Source organism: Pinus tabuliformis, chromosome 3_1, assembly GCF_031772625.1.
Source record: "Pinus tabuliformis cultivar Carrire ecotype Pingquan chromosome 3_1, CPIR1, whole genome shotgun sequence".
Lineage (NCBI taxonomy): Eukaryota > Viridiplantae > Streptophyta > Pinopsida > Pinales > Pinaceae > Pinus > Pinus tabuliformis.
Window position 1 is genome coordinate 430,512,008 of NC_142301.1, and position 21,147 is coordinate 430,533,154.

Consider the following 21,147-nt stretch of genomic DNA (forward strand, 5'->3'; position numbering starts at 1 on the left):
CAAGTCAATATGATCCTAGCCATTGATTAGGATCTAATCTGGGCCGTTGATTGATCCATGAGAGGATTATAAGAGGAGGCTTGATGGGCACTTGGAGAACACACTAGGGGCAAATACCCAGTTACCCAAGTAAGATCGATTTTCTCACTGGTCGAAGTTCAGCAAGAGAAAATCGAATCAGAGGGAGAGTTGCAGGTGAGAAAGGAAGAGAGGGCATCAACAGCTTTCGAGAGTGCAAGTCAAGAAGACGCAAAAAAGAGAGAGACAACACAGAAGCTGGTTGACGCAGAAAGAGGCAGCGTAGAGGCTGGGACTGCGTGGGCAGTTTGATGTTGGGCTAGCGTGGGAAAAATTGACGCAGAGGGACGCAAAAGGACTCAGAGGGAAGAGGAGTACTTCTCCTAGATCAGATATCTGTCAGGAAGCGTCTGTAAATTTTGTCACTTTTGTTTTGCTGGTTGTAACTTGTACATTAGATTTTGCTAAAGAATAATAAAGAAACCCTCATCTGCTGCACCGATTTATTTCTAAATAGAAGTTTAAATGCTTTTTCCCTCCTAAACAAATATAATAAAATATTCCAAGTGGTAATTCCAAGAATGGGATCAATGATATTTTATTATTGCTCATTATTCGAGGTGCATTCAACATGGGGTTTCTTTCAAGCAATTCCTGAAGAAAGGGCTACCATTTTAGTATCAAGGAGGCTGTAGATTCCTGAAAGGAGTTACAAAACAAGCTCAAAAGGCCAAGAAAATCATCAAGTTTTTGAACGATAAATCCACATCAGAATTAAGGATTATGCATATTGTGGACAGAGCAGCTGTTATCTTAGAAATCGGCAAGGCTATAGAGAATAATCAGTTATGTATCCAAACTAAGAGTAAGTTGGTTTTCCCACATTCGGTTTTTTCGGGAACGATTGTCCAAAAATAACTGTCATTGTGATTGTATTTGTGCCAATTTTCTTCGTTGCGTTTACTTTCTGCAATATTTTAATTGTGAAGGCTGCAGTAGAATATATTTTGATATTTGCTGTAAGAACATTATGAATAGCTTATTTATGAGATAATAAGTAGAAGAAATAATATTAATAACTGAAGTTGGATTTCGATTTAGAAATTTTCACACTGTTGATGTCCGACATGCTGTCCACCAACTACTGCGCTGCTGCTGCAATTGTACTGCTGTCAACACTTCCACTGTCAACACTGCATCCGTACTACAACTCCCTCTGAATTTCTGGATCCGTGCTGCTGCTGGCACTGCCACTGCCAACTACCTCTGCACTGTAAATTGCTGCTGCTACTGCATCAACAATGGAAAAACATCCCAAATTACTGAACAAGTGTTCAACATAGATGCATCTCGATGTTGAAGATCTGACTGCTGCTAGTCCCACGTTGTCCCTCTGAAGCCACTGCGTTGCTGCTGCTACTGCACTATGCCTCTCTGCACTACGTTGCTCAGACTTGGCATTCTAGCCACTGCATCTGTTGCTCCAACACTCCTCTGCACCATCTGACACTTAGTCCATCCTGCTACTATTGATCTGGGCTCCCATAGCAAGGAATTGATCCGAGAGGTGGGCTCCTCAAGGATCCTGCCCATCTGTAGCTCTTTCGAACTACAACTCCAAATCAGCCCACCTCCCTCCTGGAGGTATCTCGGCTGTCATGGCGAACTCTTCTTCCTTGATCTTTGCGGGTGCAACCTTCAAATTGTGCTTCTCATCTTTGTCCTTCTTCCTAAGAGGACACTGTGTTGCATAGTGACCCATCTCACAACACCTGAAGCATTTTATCTTTGAGACGTCCCTCTTCCACCTCCGTTGCTCTTGATGTCCCTTTGATGCAAGGGCTGCATTCTCATTCTCCTCCTTGGGCTTCGACCCACTGCTGCTGCTTTCGTCAAGCTTACACTTGACCAGGTCTCTCCTCAACTCCTCTTGCTTGAGAACTGCTCCAATCTCATCCCAATTCGGCATAGTCGCCCTGCCCAAGATACTCTGGACAAAGACTTGCCACTCATTTGAGACAAAATTGAGGGCCAGTCTAACCAACTCGGACCCTTTAGGTGTAGACCCCACAGCTACTAACTCGTCTCCGGTCTCCTAAAGTTTCGTGAGGAATGGATCTATGCGCTCCCCTTTCTGCATCTGCATAGATCTCAGTTTCTACTCTAAGTACATCTTTTGTTGCTCGGAAGATCCCTGATATAACGTAGACAATGCATCCCACATCTCCTTAGCAGTCCCTCTGCTAGCGATGTGACAAACTACATGATCCTTCACTCCGTCAAGGATCATTCTCTTTGCCTTCGCCATTTTTGATCGGTACTTCTTCAACGGATCTGGATTTGCATGCACAACGACCATGATGTTGACATATGTCTTGAGGGAATGCTCATCTAGAAGGAATGACACTCTTGCCTTCTAGATGACATAGTTGGACGCTCTGTCCAATCTATCCTGATCCCTCAAACCACTGGTTACCATTTCTGCCACAAAAATGTCGAACTGCTCCTCTCTGCTCTTACTGCTGCTGCTTAACCAATAAGAGAACAAACTTCTTGGCGGGAAGTCTACTGAGGAAAAGTTCCCTCACTATGCTTTTCTTCTCTTCTGATGTCTTTTTGCCCAACAAAACAACCTGCAAAAAAACTATGTCCCGCTAGCTCTTCCTCACGTTGAGGCTTCAATGCTGCTCCCTCTACCACGATAAGATTTCGACTAGAAGCCCTTCCTCTCTGTCGACTCATTCAGAGAGAGATTGCCTCGAAATTCAGACCTCCAACTTGGAATGCGCAAACCTCTCCAGGGATTCGAACTGCTGCCTTTTGCAGCTATTTCAATCTGGGTTCTCTGACATTGCTCTTCTTGTTCCACCTGCAACTCTGATACCATGTGAAAATTCCTAAACCGGAATCCCTACTGCAGCAACTGATGATATTTCTCCTACTTGTTAGATTTACAAGAACAAGTTATTTGCGGTTTCCTACGACAAATATTGAAATACATACACTGCAGCCTTCACTTAATTAATTTATATGCGGAAACAAGAAACTGAGCAAGAAAGAAAATACAACACAATAACACCGTTATTTTTGGACAAATGTCCTCTAAAAAACCCAATGTGGGAAAACCGATGCAACAAATCTGAGGGTTTTATTATTATGCAGTAGTAAATCTGAGTACAATTCTTGGATGCTCAACTAGGAATCCGATACAGAGAGAAACTGGACAAAACGAATGGTGAAGTGCCCTCACCCTGTCACTAGGGGAATCTGAGTTTGATCACACTGAACTGGAGGCTCTATGTACCTTCCGTGTAACCTCTGAACAAAACTACTTAAGCCCCACGTAGTCCCTGTGTCACCCCATCTGGGTATCACATTGCTCGTTCTCCAGACTCTTTGCTGGCTGGAAAATCCGAATCTCTGCCTCCCGGTATCACACCCCAGCTCTTGGCTTTTGAAACTCGATTTCGTCAGCAGGAATTCGATCTCCCTCTAAGGCCTGCGTTTCCACTGCGTCAGCGCTGCGTGGGCTAGCATCTGCCTCTCTCTGGACGTCGTTCTGCCCTCTTTGCCTCGTACTCTCTGACCTAGGAAAACTTCCTTCTTCTAGATACTCTCTGTCCCTCACTGCAAGAGATCTCTTCGACCACTTCTCTAGCAACTGCTGTGCTGCCCTCTCTGAGAAATTCGATATTCTTGATCTCTCTCGATGTATCTTCCAAATGACCCTCAAGCTTCCTTAAATAATCTCCTCGTTGACATTCAACGGCCCAGATTAGAAGCTACTCAATGGCTAAGATCATTTCTGCTTTATCCTCGTCTTGTTCTAGAAGTTACACCCACAGTTAGATTAATACCCATTAATTATTTTAATTTCCTAAGTTTAGACTTAGGGACCCATTAAAATTAATTAATTATTTTAATAAAACTGTCTCCAGGTGGAATTTCCCAAAACGCTTTCTAGGTTCTTTGGAATACATGTGCCCAAACCTCCCTGCAAAATTTGAGACTTAGAGCACATCCGATGCTACTAGAAATCAACAGTTCGATGGCTAGACTGTTATTGGGATCCACATGGAATTTCCCATCGCCTCATGGAGTTAGTAGGTGATGGTAGTAGCTGTGTGATGGACCTGGTGGTTGGGCGCACACACACTTTCAGATCTCCATCAGAGTCTCGGACAACACTAGTGACAGGATGGATTGACAAGGGAGCAGGTATATTTCGTGAGTTGTCATGGCGAGTTGGCCGTACATGGTGTAGTAAGATGATCAACATACTCTAGCAGGAGCTTGTCGAAGGAGGTGGCATCGATAGACCACCAGAAAAGGTCATTGTATGGAGACGATGCTCTTCCATTGATGTATGGGGCACAAGAGCCACTGAGGATCGACACAACAATGATAGTCCCCTTATTATGTGAGGAGTTAGGCCGCTTAGGTCTACTAGGACAGATGAGGAGACATGACTGACATGATGGTGGGTTCACTAGCAGAGTGGCTAATACATTAGCACATGTGGGATATTAGACGATATAGGGTGGTATGGCCGTAAGTAGTGGTATCTAGTGGCACACAAAGATATGTCGCGGAGTTCAACATTATGTAGAGGAGTGTGGGGGTATGTGGCTGTGTGTAGTGGTGTATGGTGTTGCGCAGTGGGATTTCAGAGCATTGCCTCAGGAGAGATCCCCTGGCGGGGTCTTCAGGCATACCATTGGGTTTGGCTTACCTAGGATCGATGAGGGCACGAATGAGCATCTCTTAGTCATACCCTTAGGACTCACATGCCTATTTCTCCTCTATATTTCTTACAGTCACAGAGGATTTGGCTGTTGTCCCTTGATGCTCCCAACACGAGTAGCAGGATGTGAAAGGCTCACCTGAGACAGTTGGATGGGATTCAGTGCACCAGGAGGGAGACTTCCCAGTTGTGGTATATGGTCAAGGCGCAAGTTGGCAGATGCAGGCTTGGGGATGGCCCGATCTACTACAGAGGCAGCATATGCTCCATCCTTGAGCTCATACTTAGGGAGATGCATGACACACTTTAGGCAGGATATTCCAAGGTGTTACAAGAGCATATATAGTTGGTGGTGAACCTTTCTTACAAGAGGAAGTTTAGATTCTAGACAGTATTAGGTTGCACCATTAGGAGGCAAGATAGTGGATCTCACTGTGTGGTATGCCAGACACAAGGCAATTTAGCATGCACTACATTGACTCATGATATATGGAGTCTATATATCGATTGCATATAGGGACCAAAGACGTGGCATAGATGGATTCCAACAACTGTCAAGACTATGCCACAACAGATCTGACTATGGGATCCAGGGATTTAGTCGGTTGATGGGTCACTCTATGTCATGATGGGTAGAATCATGGTAGAAAGTGATCTAGTTCACTCTTGGGTTGACACATAGAGGATCGTTGAGGCCTTCATCATATGGCGAGGCAGGTTTCCCCTATTGTTGCCCAGGATTGGGGTTAGCTTTGGATGTGTAGACTTTGACATCGTGGAGATGCTTGGGCAAGATATGTTTGGCCTTTACAAAGCTTCCAGGAGAGGAGGATATGGTATGAGCACGATGGGTCGTCAATGATAGTTAGAATGGCGCAGTGTCAACATGGTGGCATCCTTTTTGAGATTAGCATGTAACCCAAACATTACAGGGCTTCGTAGTTTAGCTACCCTAAGGGATGAGCTATTTTCTACAGGAGGAGATCAAGCAGATCTTCCATTGGGTCTCAGTTTTACGGAGAACATTTTGTTCCCTAGTGACCTGAAGATGGCACGAGGCACTTCACCAGTATCGCAGGATGATCAACAAGAAGAGATCATGGAGAGCTCAGGCGGGTGAGGATTCATCTCTACGGGGTTGGATTGCATCTTTAAGAGTCTACTCTTGAAGTGCATGAGCTTGGTTTCTCAGTAGGGCAGCTTCTCGAGGAGTTGATCAAGGTTCCACATGATCAGTGTGATCTACTTATTGGTGATATGCAAAATGTTTTTGGTGATTATATCTTGTGGAGCAAGGAATGCTTCACATTGAGTAGGATGGCTTGGGACTGTGGTGACGAGGGATTCCTTTATGACAAGATAGTGCACGGATTCGGGGTGACTTAGTGGCACATTTGGGACCCCGACATTGTTTGCAGTGATAGTTTGAGTCAACAAAGAGGGAGCGCTTGTTCGAGCATTGCTTGAGGACAAACAATTTTTGGCATGGAGAACTGTAATATTCCAAATTTTATGAGCATGGGGATCATTAAGGACTTTTCCCAATTTTGGCAATATTGATTAAAAAGGGGCAAATATTATTTTATTGTAGAAAGGCAGTATGTATTATTTTATTGGAGAATGGCGACAAATATTATTTTATTGGAGAATGGCGAAAAATTATTAATTTATTAAAATGGCGTGAAAAGACAATTAGTGGAAAATGGCCCCCACCAATAAAATAATATTAAAAAATTCTAGATTCTAGAAGCATGGGGAGAAATTATAAAAGGAGGATGGACTCATTTGTTGATCATTCTATTCCTATCTATCTCATTGACATTGAAAAGGAACTCAAGCGAGTTTCAGAATCACGGGTTTCAAGCGGAACTCTAAGCCGATTTCGGTGGAATTCGATTGCCACCCTAGTTGTTAGCTCTTTGGGGAGATTACTTCAGATCTTCCATTGTGTTTATTGTAGAGAATCTTCAGCATTTGAATTAATTGTTTGCAGGAGGCTCCAACATTGTGATTTTAATTTGATAACAGGACTATACCATCTCTAAGGGCCGAGTTTCCAATCTCAATAAGGGGTACTGGATTATTCTTCTTGGAGTAAGGCCGAATTTATTTCTATTGCGAAGGCAACCAGAGGCCGATTTTTCTAGAGTGATCCCGTTCATTCAGATTGAAAGAGGAGTTTAAGTTGTATTTTTCCAGATTCAGTTGTTCCAGTGCCATCTATTAAAGAGCCGAGTTGGTTTATTTGTCAAAGCCAACGGAGGTCTAGTGCTCTTGTAATAAGAGTTGATTTGCATAATTTCAAGAGGGCCAAGATCTAAGTCACATGACACGAGGAAAAGAGACGCGGAGGACACGTAAATACGAGTATTCTGCACGAGACGCAGCAACCCCAGAAACAAGACACGAGGGACATGTTCTATACTATGTTGCATGAGTTTTTGGAACGTGGGAACGTTGGGAACTTGGGTACGGGTGTCTGGAACGGATGGAGGTTTCCCCAAAATTTACAGGAAACAGCTAATTGGGAGTAGTAATATTATATAATAAAAAAATAAAAAAATATTTTTTAATTAGATAATTTACATAATAATTAAAATTAATATTGAATCAAAATATTCAGATATTAAAATCAATTTAAATATATAAATAATAAATATATAATCTCTCTTATACATAAATATATTCTTTGGGTGCCTCTCTCCATTTTATATATATAAAATATTAAAATGTCAAGTTCATTATCAGTTCTCTGACACATGACCAGCCTTTGAAACAATTTGGCTTAAAAATACAAAGGAACAATTTTACATATGTTTCTTTTGTTATTCTTAAGAGAAAAAGTAAAGCAACTCTAATGTTTAAGCATTGATTGCCACATACAATATGCACACACAATCTTCTGCGATATATATACATAAACAACGAAAGAAATACTCACCAGTGTGACATCCCAGATATCACCCTTACATCGAGGTGCGACACGCTTCCTTAACCCATCAAGATATTGCTCTAGTTTCTCAATTAAGGATATCAGTGTTAAGGATGTCTTTGGCATTTCTTCCTGCGAAGGTTTCAACATAGGCTCATGTTTTGTGGGCAGTTCAACATATTTCTCTACAAGCTTTGTATTCCCCAACCCTAGGGAACGTTGGAACTCCAAAAAAAAAATTCTTCAAAGCTCCCATTGCAGCTCCCGCTGAAAAGGGAACGTTCCCATAGAGTTCCAAAGCTCTCGGAAGCGTAGGAACCATTGGAACGAGTTTCCCACCTCTCGGGAGCGGTTCCCGTGTAACAGAGGTTATATATATTATATATATATATATAAATATTGAAATATAGTGCTTGATCCATATAGATATGAATTATGATGATATCCATTTAGTATTTAGTATACACTATTTACTATTTAGTAATTTACTAGTTAGTTTATTAATTTACTACATCAATGATGTTCACAGTTCAATGTTCATTGTTCATGTTATAATTTTTGTTATTAACTTCAAACAAGTTTGATCATGTTCAAACTTCACATAAGGTAGTTTATGAATTATAAATTTATGTGTTCAAACTTCATTGTTGATCATTGACCAGAGCGTTAATCGAGCTTTCCCTCCCTTTAGACCTCGAAGGTGTAGTGAGCAATGAGCACATGACGGGGAGCTGGGACTTTTATTTCAACACACGATCTATACATGATCACTCATGTATAATTAAGTTATGTTCGTAGGCTATAACACAACTACAAGATTTTTAAGTGCTCCAAACTCTCAGCAAAGCATGCGAATGCTCGTCTCCTACATCTCCAGGTCCAGGTCGATGTGAAGTTGTGAGCATTGTGCTCGAATCTGATGGAATTCCTCACACTGCACAACAAATTGGATTCCAGCGACGAGAAAACTCAACTTCGGTGGTGAACAATGACAAAAAAACCCAAAAATAAACCATGTTGTAGGTTTTAAATGTCACTTTTCATGGGACACGTGTCCTAAGAACCAAAAACGTTAGGGCACGTTTTCGACACGTTCAAAACACGTGTCTTGATTGGAAGACACGAAGAAAAACGTTTTTGACATGTTTTAGGGCGGTTTTCATGTTCGACACGTGAAATACGGGACATGAGACCATGAGGGACGTGTCCTGTGACTTAGGCCAAGATTTGTTGCCTAGATCATATGCACAACCAGAACTATATTTCCAGATCTGAAGCAAGGAAAGAGGGATGAATTGCATATTCCAGATTTGACTTTAAACAAGGTTTACAATCAGTGAAGGTTGAGTTTTTCATCACTTCTCCAAGAGGCAAATTAGTCATGACACTTAGAATTTTAGTGCCAAAGCAAGCCCAATCTATGTCTTAAGGGAAGATCGATTTATGACCATTAAAGAGGGCTGTGTCATTTCAAAAAGGGAGGCCAAATTTTGTTTAACACCAACAGTCATTCCTCCAAGGCTGCGTGGCTTAAGGGAGCAAATTTACTTGAAGTCCGTGGCACAAAATTCAGAGATTTATGTCTAGGAAGAAGGACCGATTTCTCCTTGAGTTCATGTGACCAGAGCTTAAGAAAGGAACCTGTTATCCGCTTTAGAATTAAGTCTCCAGTTTGGGCAGAGTTCTCTTATCTTGTAGCAGCTTGTCCAGTATTGAGGAGGTCTGATATATAAATATTGTTGCCTTCATTTTGGGTGGACTGATATTCTCAGAGCTATCTGGTTGAAAGAAATATACCAGGTTCTTTATTTCTTGCATTCTCTGTGTATGTTCATGTTAAATTAATTAGAGAGCTGCCCAAGCACAGATTTATTATCCTCTATATTGGTATTGGCTTTAAATGTATTTTCTGGGCTTAATATATATAAATCAGTCAAGTTGTTTGAAGCTTTGCTATGGCATGTAATAGTCTTTGTGTGTCGTATTTGAATTAAATTGTAAAAGGAGCACTTACAGCCGTATGTCAATGAAGTGTTTGACAAAAACTCTCACTGAGTAAAACAACAAAATTTAGGAAACACAGTGACAATTTGGAGGAAATCTTAAGAAAGAATATTACAAAATTCTGTCTATGAAGAGAACAATGAAGGCACAAGATCGATCATTCTTGTGAGATCATTCTTTGTGTGTGAGGTTTACCAAAATTGAGGAGCTTCTGCACTAGAAAATAGGAGGCCACAAGTGTGCAAGGAAATAGGAGATTTACACTAGAAAATAGGAGCAGCTCAATTGTGTGCTAGGAAACAGGAGAAGTGCGCAAGGAAATAGGGGCTCCATGTAGGGCTCCAAACTATTTAATCAGATATCTACACTAAACAGAATATGAAAGCTGCTTTAAAGTTTAACTAGAATTCATAACATCAGAATTCATTAATTTGCTGTTGAGTATTTGCCTGGTTTGCTGTGGTTGAAGATGCTTCAGAATTGCTTCCGCTTTCGCTACCAAAAGACCAAAACCTCCTAGTCAAACTGAGTACAACCTAGGTACTCAGTCCAGAATGCTTCTCAATTGATGCAATTTGTTCCCCTGTGCCCAAAAACTTCAAGAACAAACAAGGCTCAGTCCTTACTGTCTGTAATCTTCTGTTACAAATTTTCCTCCTCTCAACACTGTGCTCCCCAGCAGCAAAAAATCCCCTTTCAGTCCTACTCCCTTCTCCTTTTATTTCTTAGAACCACCGCTCATTCATCCTTCATTGCCTTGGCTGTGTTTCCTGTCTATTATGTGGCTCCTCACAGTGAATTAAAGAGGTAGTCACACTTTATTTTGACACTCATCACTTTATAAGGTTTTAGGTGATACCAAACTATATTACGTAGTCCTTTTGTTATTAAGATTTATTTAATATTTTATTATATTATACCTCTTTTAATGTTTAACCTTTAGTTAAGAGTTACTTCTTTTATAACAATATAACTCCCTTTTAAACTTTAATAATTTAATTTAGAACTTTTGGATAATGTTCTATGGTTACCTATTATGATGACGACACATACTAAAATACATATTCCAATATATTTTTGCGAGTTAGATATTTATTTAATATCTTCAACAATTACGTCTTTTATCCTATGCTTGGAATTTCTTCATAATTTAATATGACTACTAGTGCAGTGTAGGCGACGCATGCATATGTAGCTATCATATGCATGCTAATTATTCACATTTCGTTTGTACTAGTAGATGGGTCATTACACTCCAGTGTGCAAGGAAATAGGAGCAGGGACTAGAGATTCTTAGGGCAAGTCAAGGCCATTCAGCAAGAGAAAAGTTGTGTTCTCAGACACAGATCGCTGGTTGTAGAAAGTAGTGTGAATTGTAATAGATGCAATTGCTCAAAGAACAATCAATAAAATTCCACAACAAAAAAAGTAGGTTTTCCCTTTTGGGTTACCTGGGTAAATCAAGCGTGTCAATTTGTGTGCTTGTGTTTTAATTCTGGTGTTTTTCCGCTGCTTATATATTGTTAAGAAACTTTCTATCTTGATGAAAGTAAATTTGATTTCATTTCCAGTTGCCTTGTTTTCAGTAATTCATCTAAGTAGTGTGCTAAGTTTCAAGAAAATTAACATGGTATTAGAGCAGAGTTCAACATAAAGAGCAACACCAAATTGACCAGTTAGTGAAGAGCATAGTTTAGGGAGAAAGCTTGTGCTAGAGTTTTTGAACATTAGTTTTTGGATAGTAGCATGGCGTTCCAAGGACTAAGGGTAGATCACTTTTAGAGGGAGCCTGGAACTTCTGCTCATAGAAGGAGCAGATCTCAGTGGTGTTGGAAGATAATGGGGTTCTAGAATCTGTGAAGAATCAAATAGTCCAACCTCTAGATTGTCAACAATTGATCCAACATAACAAGAATGACACCATGGCCAGAGGATCATTGTTGAGGGGGTCAAAGACCATATTATCCCTCATTTCCATGAGAAGAAGACAACATATGAGATTTGGAAACCCATCTAAGATTTGTATCAGGGTTTTAGTGATGCCAGGAAGCTTGCTCTGAAGGACAAGGTAAGAAATATCTGGATGAGCAAAGTAGAGCCCATCATTGCGTACCTTTCCAAGTTCACCTAGGTTTGGGATGTGCTAGTTGGAGTGGGTGAGACCATAGTAGACAATTACCTTGGGAGTCTTGCACTATTGGGACTTCATAAGTCTTGGAAGAATTCCCAGGGTGCAGTCAGTGGCAGAGAAAATATTCCTTGCTAGGAATGACTGTGGTCAGATTGCGTCCAAGAAGAAATCCAGAGAGGGATGAGAGCTGGAAGATCAGTGAAGATAGAGGACGAGGAGAGCTTTGCCTTGGCAAGCAAAGGTAGAAAAGCCAAGGGCAATAAGGGCCAAGGAAAGGCCAAGTCCAGTTAGAAGGCAAGAGGAAGAAGAAAGATTTGTGCAAGATCAAGTGCCTCCATTGCCATCAATTTGGGCACTATGCCACCAAGTGTCCTAACAGGAAGAAGGGGTTCAGTTATAGTTTTAAAAACCGAAACCGGTCAAACTGGGACTAGTTAGATCTCAATGAACCGGTTTAAAAAAAACACATGAAATAATTATTTTTTATTGAAAAAAACAATTTTTAAGATTTAAAACCGTTATTCCAAATCAATAGACACAAAATATGCAAATTTTGCTCATATATATACCATGTAAAGGTGAATATATCAAAATGGCACCAAGTGCAATACATATCAGCAACAAAATATATAATTAATGAGACTCTAAATGGCCTCTAGAGTTTAAAAACAAAGCCTACAAACTATGGGGCCACTGGCCTACTACAAATCTACATATATGATATTAGTGATCAACATTATCACTTGAAACTTCTCATCATGATCAAACTCAGTTGGTTGAGTCTAAACTCCCAAACTTTGCAACTTCTTGAGTTACAAACTTCTCTATTGGTTCAATGACTTGAGTCTCAAACTTCTGAAGGTATTTTGTCCTAATATGCCCTATTACTTCATTTGGTGCTCCACATGGCTTTACATGGCCTCCTATCCCAGCCAAGTGTTGCTTGAACCTATTAATAGCCCCTCCTGCAATAGGTTTTTGACAATATTTGCAGTTCATTTTGCCATCAACCATATCACAATGAGCCCATGTAGTATCCTTGGCTTTTGGAGGCATGATGACTACTACTTAGCTCAAACTCTCTGTTGTTCCACTACTCCAACAAAAACTCAACACCCTCCAAGCTCCCAATCAAACTCACAAAAACTCCAAATGAGAAGGGTAAGTTCCTTTTAAAGGCTTGGAGAGGGTGTTTTTGGAGGGAAACAACCCTTATTTTCCCTCCAAAACACCTTGGAACCTTCCTAAACCACACTAGTGTTGCAGGAACCGTCTCCCCCCCCCCCCAAGGATCCAAAGGCAGATCTGCGTGCCGTACAGATCCGCCATCGATCCTTCGGTGGAACCGCGGATCGGAAAATCGGATCCGCGGTTCCTCCTTTTTTTGGTGGTTCCTACAAAATTGGATTCGTGGGAGCCCGATCTGTGGCTCCTATTGCCCGATTGGCGGTTCCTATTTGCTAATCCGGGGATCCGGAAAGGATCGGGTGTAGATATGTGGAGGTTCGAGCGTGTATCCACTACGGATCGCAAGCGGATCCAAGAGAAGGTCGACAGTTCCACGGGGATTTTTTTGTTTTTTTGTTTTTGGAATTTCCGAATTGTTTTGTGAGGAACTACACTTTCCGAATACTCCTAAGGTGCCCCTTGATGCTCTCTAGATGCTTCCTAGATGCTCCCAAATTGTAATGTTAAATTCTTAAAGTAAAAGTGACATTCTCTTTTATCTTTCATTTCAATCCTTTTAATTAAAATTTTAACATTACCATGAAATGACTCAGGATGTTTGAGAGTGGTTCCAACCTCATCAGACTTCATATGGAGAAAATAGAATTTCATATCCCATTCAAAATTCAGTAGACTTAACTGTTTTCAGCATCAATGGGATTGTGGCGTTTCATTGGATTATATCATGTATGAGGGCATGTGATTGGCATCTAATCAAGAGAAACAAGCCCTATATGTACCTCAGTGTTGGTTTTATTGATCGTTGAACTCCTTTGTCATGGCCTTAGCAATTATGTACCCTCCACTCAAGTCAAAATCATTGATCAAGCATGTTAAGCTTTCTCTACCATATTATAAGGCTTGGATTAAGCTGTTTGATCAAAATTAGGCAGTGTTGACTAAAATCCCTATAGAATTGAAGAAGAGGCAAAGGCTAGACAAGAGAAGAGGAATCTAGATTGTAGATGGTTGATGCTGGAATAATTAATCATTGATGTACAATGGATGCCATATCTATCTTGATTTATGTAAAAATATGCATGTCTTCATGTCTTCTACAACTAATTTGGTATTTTGGATGTTTTTAATATAAATGCAAAAAATATAATATAATATAATATATATATATATATATATATATATATATATATATATATATATATATATATATATATATAGCAGATGCTTCCGAGATGCTTCGCTTCCTAGATTTTTGGAAAATGACGGTTTTGCGTCCCTGCTTCCAAAAAACGTTCCCGTGTCATCCCCGCTTCGTGCAACATTGAACCACACTGTATGGGTCTGCCAGGGCCTTAGAAGTGAACTGACCGGATTAGGATGAAACTGGCCGGTTCTGTCCTAAACTGGCCGGTTAGGACCGATTTTTGTGAATTTCGGGCGAAGAGGAAATAAACCCGAGTTTTGTACCAGTTTGACCCGATCGACCAATGAACCGACCAATTTTACTGGTTTTTGGTTCAAGTTGACCGATTTTTAAAACATTGGGTCCGGTAAGGAGCATGTGGATGCATCAGCTGAGGTAGATGAATTTTCTTCTCAGTTCGAGAAAGACTTCTCATTGATAGCTTGCATGGCAAGCTCAGTGGGAAACAACATATGGTATATCTATTATCGATTTTGGAGCATACTTCCACATGACCGGGAACAAAGAGTATTTCAGCCAACTGAAGGAGAGGGACATGCAATTTCACATTGAGCTAGGAGATGATGGCAAGTACTTGACTAGGGGAGTTGGCATTGTAAGCTTTTAGAGGGAGTTTGGGAGCTGTCTCCATCTCAAGGATTTCCTCTATGTTCTAGGCCTTAAGAAGAACCTTGTTTCAGTGGTTACCTTAGAGGACAAGGGTTATGATGTCATCTTCAGTAGAGGTAAGGCTTACCTAAATCACTTAGCTTCTAGATCAATGAAGCAAATTGTTGTGAGGATGAAGAATCTCTATAGGTTGTGGGTTGAGGCATGCACAACCTTGAGCTACAAGGTAGAAAATGCATAGAGTAGAGACATGGGGGAACTTTGGCACAGACGCATGGGGCACTTGCATCATGGGGCGTTGAAGATCCTTTAGCAGATAGCCACAGGAATACCACAGTGCGCATTTGACCAACATGATGTGTGCAAGGGGTGCACAATTGGAAAGTATGCCAAGTCATCCTTTCAGGGCCGAGACAGTTGAGCCAAAGGGATTTTGGAGTTGGTACATTCAGACGTATGTGGGCCCTTCTCTTCTCCATCTCTCATGATACATAGGTACTATGTCACTTTTGTAGATGACTATTCCCAGAAGACATGGATCTTCTTTATGAAGGAGGAGGAGGTCTTCTCCAAGTTCATGGAGTTTAAGGCCTTGGTAGAAAATCAGACCAGGAAGAAGATGAAGGCATTGAGGAGTGACAATGGCGAGGAATATGTCTCCAATGCTTTCAGGGACGTGTGTGCCAAGGAGGGCATTAGGAGAGAGCTTACAACACCCCATAATCCTTAGCAGAATGGGGTGGCTGAGAGGAAGAACCGCAGCATAGTTGGAGCGGCCAAGGCCATGTTGCATGACTAGGGGCTACCCATGTTTTTGTGGGAAGAGGCATGCAACACTACAATATTTCTGCAAAACAAGAGTCCACACTGAGTGCTTGGACGAGTTACACCAGAGGAGGCTTTCACAGGCAAGAAGCTTGATGTTTCTCACTTCCGCATCTTTGGGACAAAAGTTTACTGCGACGTGTTCAAAGAGAGCAGGAAGAAGCTATAGCCCACAACTAAAAAGGGAATCTTCATGGTTATAGTGAGACATCTCATGCATATAGGGTGTATATACCATCACTCAAGAAGACAATTATGAAGCAGGACATGAGGTTTGAGGAGGGAAAAGCTTTGAGGGAATCCTTGGAGCGAAAGCAGGTTGGAGTACCTAAGGAGGAGTTACTTGCTCCCAAGCAGGAGCCTCAGCCGTTATCACATATTAAGTCTCAACTAGGTAGCAAGTGGGTCACACAGTAGGATGACATTAAGTCTCAACTAGGTAGCAAGTGGGTCACACAGTAGGATGACCAGGAGTCATTGTAGGGTGATGAGGAGAGACCAGAATGAGTGGAGGCATCCACTCAATTAGTGACTCATCATATGGAGGAAGAGAGCCACGAGAGGTTAATTTAGGAGGCCCACGAGCGAGTTGAGACTCCTATCTCTATGTTTAAGAAGAGCAAGCAACCACAAAGGTGCGCTGAATATATGGCATTGATGATTGAGTTGTTGGACACAAAGCCTTCTTGTTATGAGGAGGGAACCTCTCAGCAGGTTTGGTGGGATGCCATGGTGGAGGAATATTCCTCCAGCATGAAGAACGATGTCTCGACGATTATGCCATGACCAGAGGGCAAATCAGTAGTAGGCTCACGCTAGGTGTACAAGGTGAAGCATAGTGTTCAAATTGGCAACTAGGGCCAAAATCCACATGGGTCATCTTATTTATGACAGCTGATATTTTTCTTGGATTCCTCTCTCTGAGAGGTGTAGGATTGATCTAAAGATCATCCGATTCTGACATGTACAACTGAAGTTATGAATTTATTTTGATTATGGTCAAATTGTCAAGGTCGGCCAGCGAACTTATGTAAGATCAGAAGCCCAACAGTCACGTCTATTCATCCTCAACGTTGCATATAAATAAAAGGTGACTTAGCCTCATTTGGATGAACTCATCTTCACACTTCTCTTTCTCTCTCCTCATTGATTGGGTACGGATTTCTGGGCCTCTCTCTCTCCACACATCCGAAATTTCAGGAGAGCGAAATTTTAGGAGGCCGAAATTTCAGTAGGCTGAAATTTCAGGACAGTTTGACCAACGTTGACTACAACGAGGGCTGACCGCAGGTGGGCTGTTTGAACAAACTTTGACTAGGCTGAATTTGACTGTTTTGAGGGCTGTTTTATCTTGTTGTTTGGAAGCCAAAGTTGACTAAAGTTGACCAATTTGCTGAGGGTCAAATATTCTCTGTTGACCAGCGTTGACTTCTCTGGATAGGGCTCTTTTGCTGCTGTTATAAATTATCAGATTTGTAAATTGTACTATTTCTCTCTGCTAAACTATTGAAGACTAAAGGAAGATTTGATCAAGGGTTTCCCCACATTGGGGTTTGTCCCTAGCTGGTGCGACATCTTGTGTCCTCTTGTCTTGGCTTGTCTTCTACCATTTATGTTTATGTGCTATCTTCATTTTACTATCATGTTGATGTGATTGTTAATCTGAATATTGATACTGGGCTAATAAAGAAATTGAAGTAAAATTGCTCTAAAGCATAGAACATACCATTGTTCCCTAAAATTAACACATGGAGCAGATGGGAGTGTGGAAGGTGAGGTTGCTCTGCGCTCTCTTTCTTTGGGGTGCAAATAATGCAAGTACAAAGGAGAATGCACTCTCTATGGAGTCACCTTCGACCTGTGGCTTGATAGGCTGCTACAAAACACTAACTCCCTTTGTTATGCCCTCTCACTCCTACTCCTTATTATTTTGTTCTACTGTGAAACAAGGTACAATGAATGGAACCCCTTTGCCTCCTTGTGGTTCAGTGATAACATAGCTTGAAAGCCAACTAGGGGTTAAGTTTGATTCCTTCAACTCTCTACTAGAGTTACAACTTTTACAACTTTGACCCTTCTAGAGTCTTCGTCATAGTCTTCATGTGGCTAGCCCCTTTTCTATGAGTAACGGGGCCCAATGTGGCATCCTCTTGAGTTATGGTGGTCAATTAAAATAAGTCAACTTCCGGGAGGCATAAATTTTGCATATTAACTCTTAATGGTGTCTTCTTGCACTGTTGGAAAGGTCTCTGATGTAGAATAGTGTCATGGGGTCTGGTGCTTAAGCAGGAAAGTTCTACACCCAAAACAAAGTCATTTAAGGCCTTAAAATGGCTCTAGAATGTTTCAGACTCCAATTCTCTTAACTGGGTCCTGCCAATAAAACATCTCCTCTAAGTTGATTCCTCCGATTTTTCCACTCTGAAAGCATCAAGATGAACGACAAATAATATAATGATGCTATCTAGAGCAAGGATCTTCATTTGAAGAAGCCATTATGTTATTTGTTTAACTGTGTTTCTGTTCAATTACAATAGAGTTGGTAATCTAAATGTGCATTTGCTTCAAATTACATGCCACATGGATATGGACTAACAGGATAATTAAATTAGGTGAGCTAGTTCTTTAAGGTTTTGGTTTTTATTTTTTTTATTTTTTTTTATTTTTTATTTTTTATATAAAGTTTTCTACTTTCCACTAGGTGTCATGATCAATGGATGATTCCTATATAGTGGAGTTGTTCTTTCATCCCAATGCTTCCTAAAACTCTATAGATTCCCTCTTTTAATTAGAAAATGATAGTGAAGTATTGAGTACGAGGAATCCAGGGTATAACCTCGATAGCAAGGTCAGTGGTAGTTGCCTTGTGTCTTACTGTTTACTTGATTACCTGTATCTGCAGGTTTCAGCTAACTTGGTTTACCTATCATCGAAAGACCCCAGGTCTCAAGAAAAAATGTAGCACTGAGTTTTATAATGCGGGTAGTAGAATCCAGATTTTGTATTTATCATATATTTACTTTTTCTTTCAGGGCTCAACAATTTTGGATGAGTCATATGATCAGGATACAACAGATCTTCACAAATGCATAGCTTTCATAAGAGACTGCACACCAGATTTGGAGAAGTCTAATGTAAGTATCTTGAAATAGTCACACGCCCAACTTATTTCGAAGACAAGCTGTATATTTATCATGACATTTTTCCAGTCTTATGTTAGGTGCTTTTTAGAAAAAGATGAATACAATATTGTGGTGACTGTCTTTTGGGCATTGGGATAGTATTTGACCTATGGTTGCAGAGAAGTTTTATCTGGAAATTTATTCCAATTTGTGTGTGTGTATATATATATATATATATTTTTTTATCTTTTTTTTTTCAGTTAGAATAATTGTAAACCTGATCATGAGTTTGTGTTCCTTCCTTGCTAGGCTTATAGTTTGTCGTTTCCTGAAGTATTCATTTTTTATTTGTTAGTCATGTGCTTGTTCTATTAAAATATGTGTATCTTCTTTCCAGTTGATTCTTCTTGTAGTGGGAGCTCTTGGAGGAAGATTTGACCATGAGTTGGGAAATATCAATGTTCTTTATACATTTCTAAACATTCGAATTGTTCTCTTGAGCAATCATAGTCTTGTTTATCTTCTTCCCAAAACCCATCGCCATGAGATTTTAATAGATCATTCAGTTGAAGGGCCACATTGTGGTCTCGTTCCTGTTGCTGCACCATCTCAGAGTACTACCACTAGTGGCCTGCAATGGGATCTGAGTAAGTACAAACATAAGCTTTTCTATCCTAATATGATTCTTGTTTCTAGCATATGTGCTAAATAGAGAGCACTTGAACAGAATGAGTGTGATTGGCTTTAGTTCTAAGAAGGGGAAGTGGGTGAATATTTTGCTTTAGATGAAACTTGGAAAAAATACTGTCAAAAGTTGGGAGGGATCTTCCATTCAAACTTTGCTTCTGATTTTCAATTGATTGTTGTGTGTAAAATTTCATGGTTGTCTTGACTCTTAATTTTACAGATAAGACTCCAATGAGTTTTGGTTCTCTAATTAGCACATCAAACATATTGAGAGATGAAAAGGTGACAGTATGCTCTGATGTGGATTTACTTTGGACATCATCCATTAAAAATTCAGCATGTTGATCCAGTATTTCGAGTGATTTTTTCAAGGAATCCACAGGGAAAGGCCTGATGTTATATTCTAGAAAAAACTGGGCAGGAGAACACGAGGGTAGTAATTACCCATGCTTATATTTGATACCAATGGGAAAAGAAAGTGACTCAAGTGATAAAATTCACATTAAATTGTAAATGGCAATTTATATTTATTGTGTATATTCATGTGATCAATTTACATTTATTATCATGTTGTGCTTCTGATTTACGGGAAGCACATAATTCAGCTGAGCATTTTAATTTGTATGGAATAAATATTGCTGACAATTCTTGAAACAGTGGCACGTCTGAATGTATAATGGTTCATCCAAGCATCACATCTTATAGAAATTTTCCCTTTCGGAGAAGTTTCGATGGGTCAGATGTAATTTTGGTGGTGTTTACCAAGTTTTTGTTACTGCCAACTTAATGTTCAATTTCTTACGTTGGTTGAAGAGACTAGGGCCATCTCTATCTAGAATTTAGTACATGGATTCATAGTAGCAAGTTAGCAACAGTGATGAAACCAGTTTTGATTACCATTTTGGTGCTCAACTGTGGAATATACTGTTATTATCTGTTTAGTTGAAGCATTGCAGAGAAAGCTTTTTAGCAGCGAAGGAAAAAAATTGTATATGGTACGCATTAGGAGGATCTTATTTTTAGGGTAAAATAAAATATAGCTAAGCATAGTTCTAAAACAAAATTATGCTGGATGCCAAGGTTTTGCATAACATGAGAGTTTGAAATAAAAGGTCTGATGTTATTGAGATATATTTATTTCTTATTTTTAGGGTAAAATAAAATATAGCTAAGCATAGTTCTAAAACAAAATTATGCTGGATGCCAAGGTTTTGCATAACATGAGAGTTTGAAATAAAAGGTCTGATGTTATTGAGATATATTTATTTCAGAAAAAGAAAAGCATGTTATAAACTGTTTAGTTTCCTGAATTTGTAAGGATCATCTACAGTATGTAAAACATAATTACATGGAAATAGTTGAAAATTGGTAGCTTCGGTTGGTATTTACATTGGCAAAAGTAAGGAGAAATTATATATTTTTATGTTGACCAAGTTGGCCTCATTTGCTCAAGTCGTCCCTACTCCTTGAATGGCTTTGACCCTATGGTCAAAACCCTCCTCCTAGCACATGTAGATATTGGAGTTCGATTGACCTCATTTGGCATCTCACTCACTAATCCATTTGATCTGAAACAAGGAAATCTGTCCACACATCTAAGTCACCAGGTTCATGTTCGAGTTCGAGTTCGGCGACCATGAAATTCGAATAAAGTTCGGCAACTAAAATTTTGTCGATAAAGTT

At 40.1% G+C, this 21,147-nt stretch overlaps 1 protein-coding gene across 1 annotated transcript in view; it reads left to right on the top strand.

Moving 5' to 3' along the window:
• Positions 1-20,189, top strand: part of LOC149187599 (thiamine pyrophosphokinase 1-like) — a 156,092-nt gene extending 135,903 nt beyond the window's left edge. Inside the window, exons 4-6 of the mRNA XM_089411396.1 lie at positions 18,688-18,789; positions 19,175-19,424; positions 19,685-20,189. Of these exons, the coding sequence (XP_089267522.1) occupies positions 18,688-18,789; positions 19,175-19,424; positions 19,685-19,809 (477 nt within the window). The 3' untranslated portion in view covers positions 19,810-20,189. The remainder of the gene's footprint in view (positions 1-18,687; positions 18,790-19,174; positions 19,425-19,684) is intronic.
• Positions 20,190-21,147: the final 958 nt, after the last annotated feature.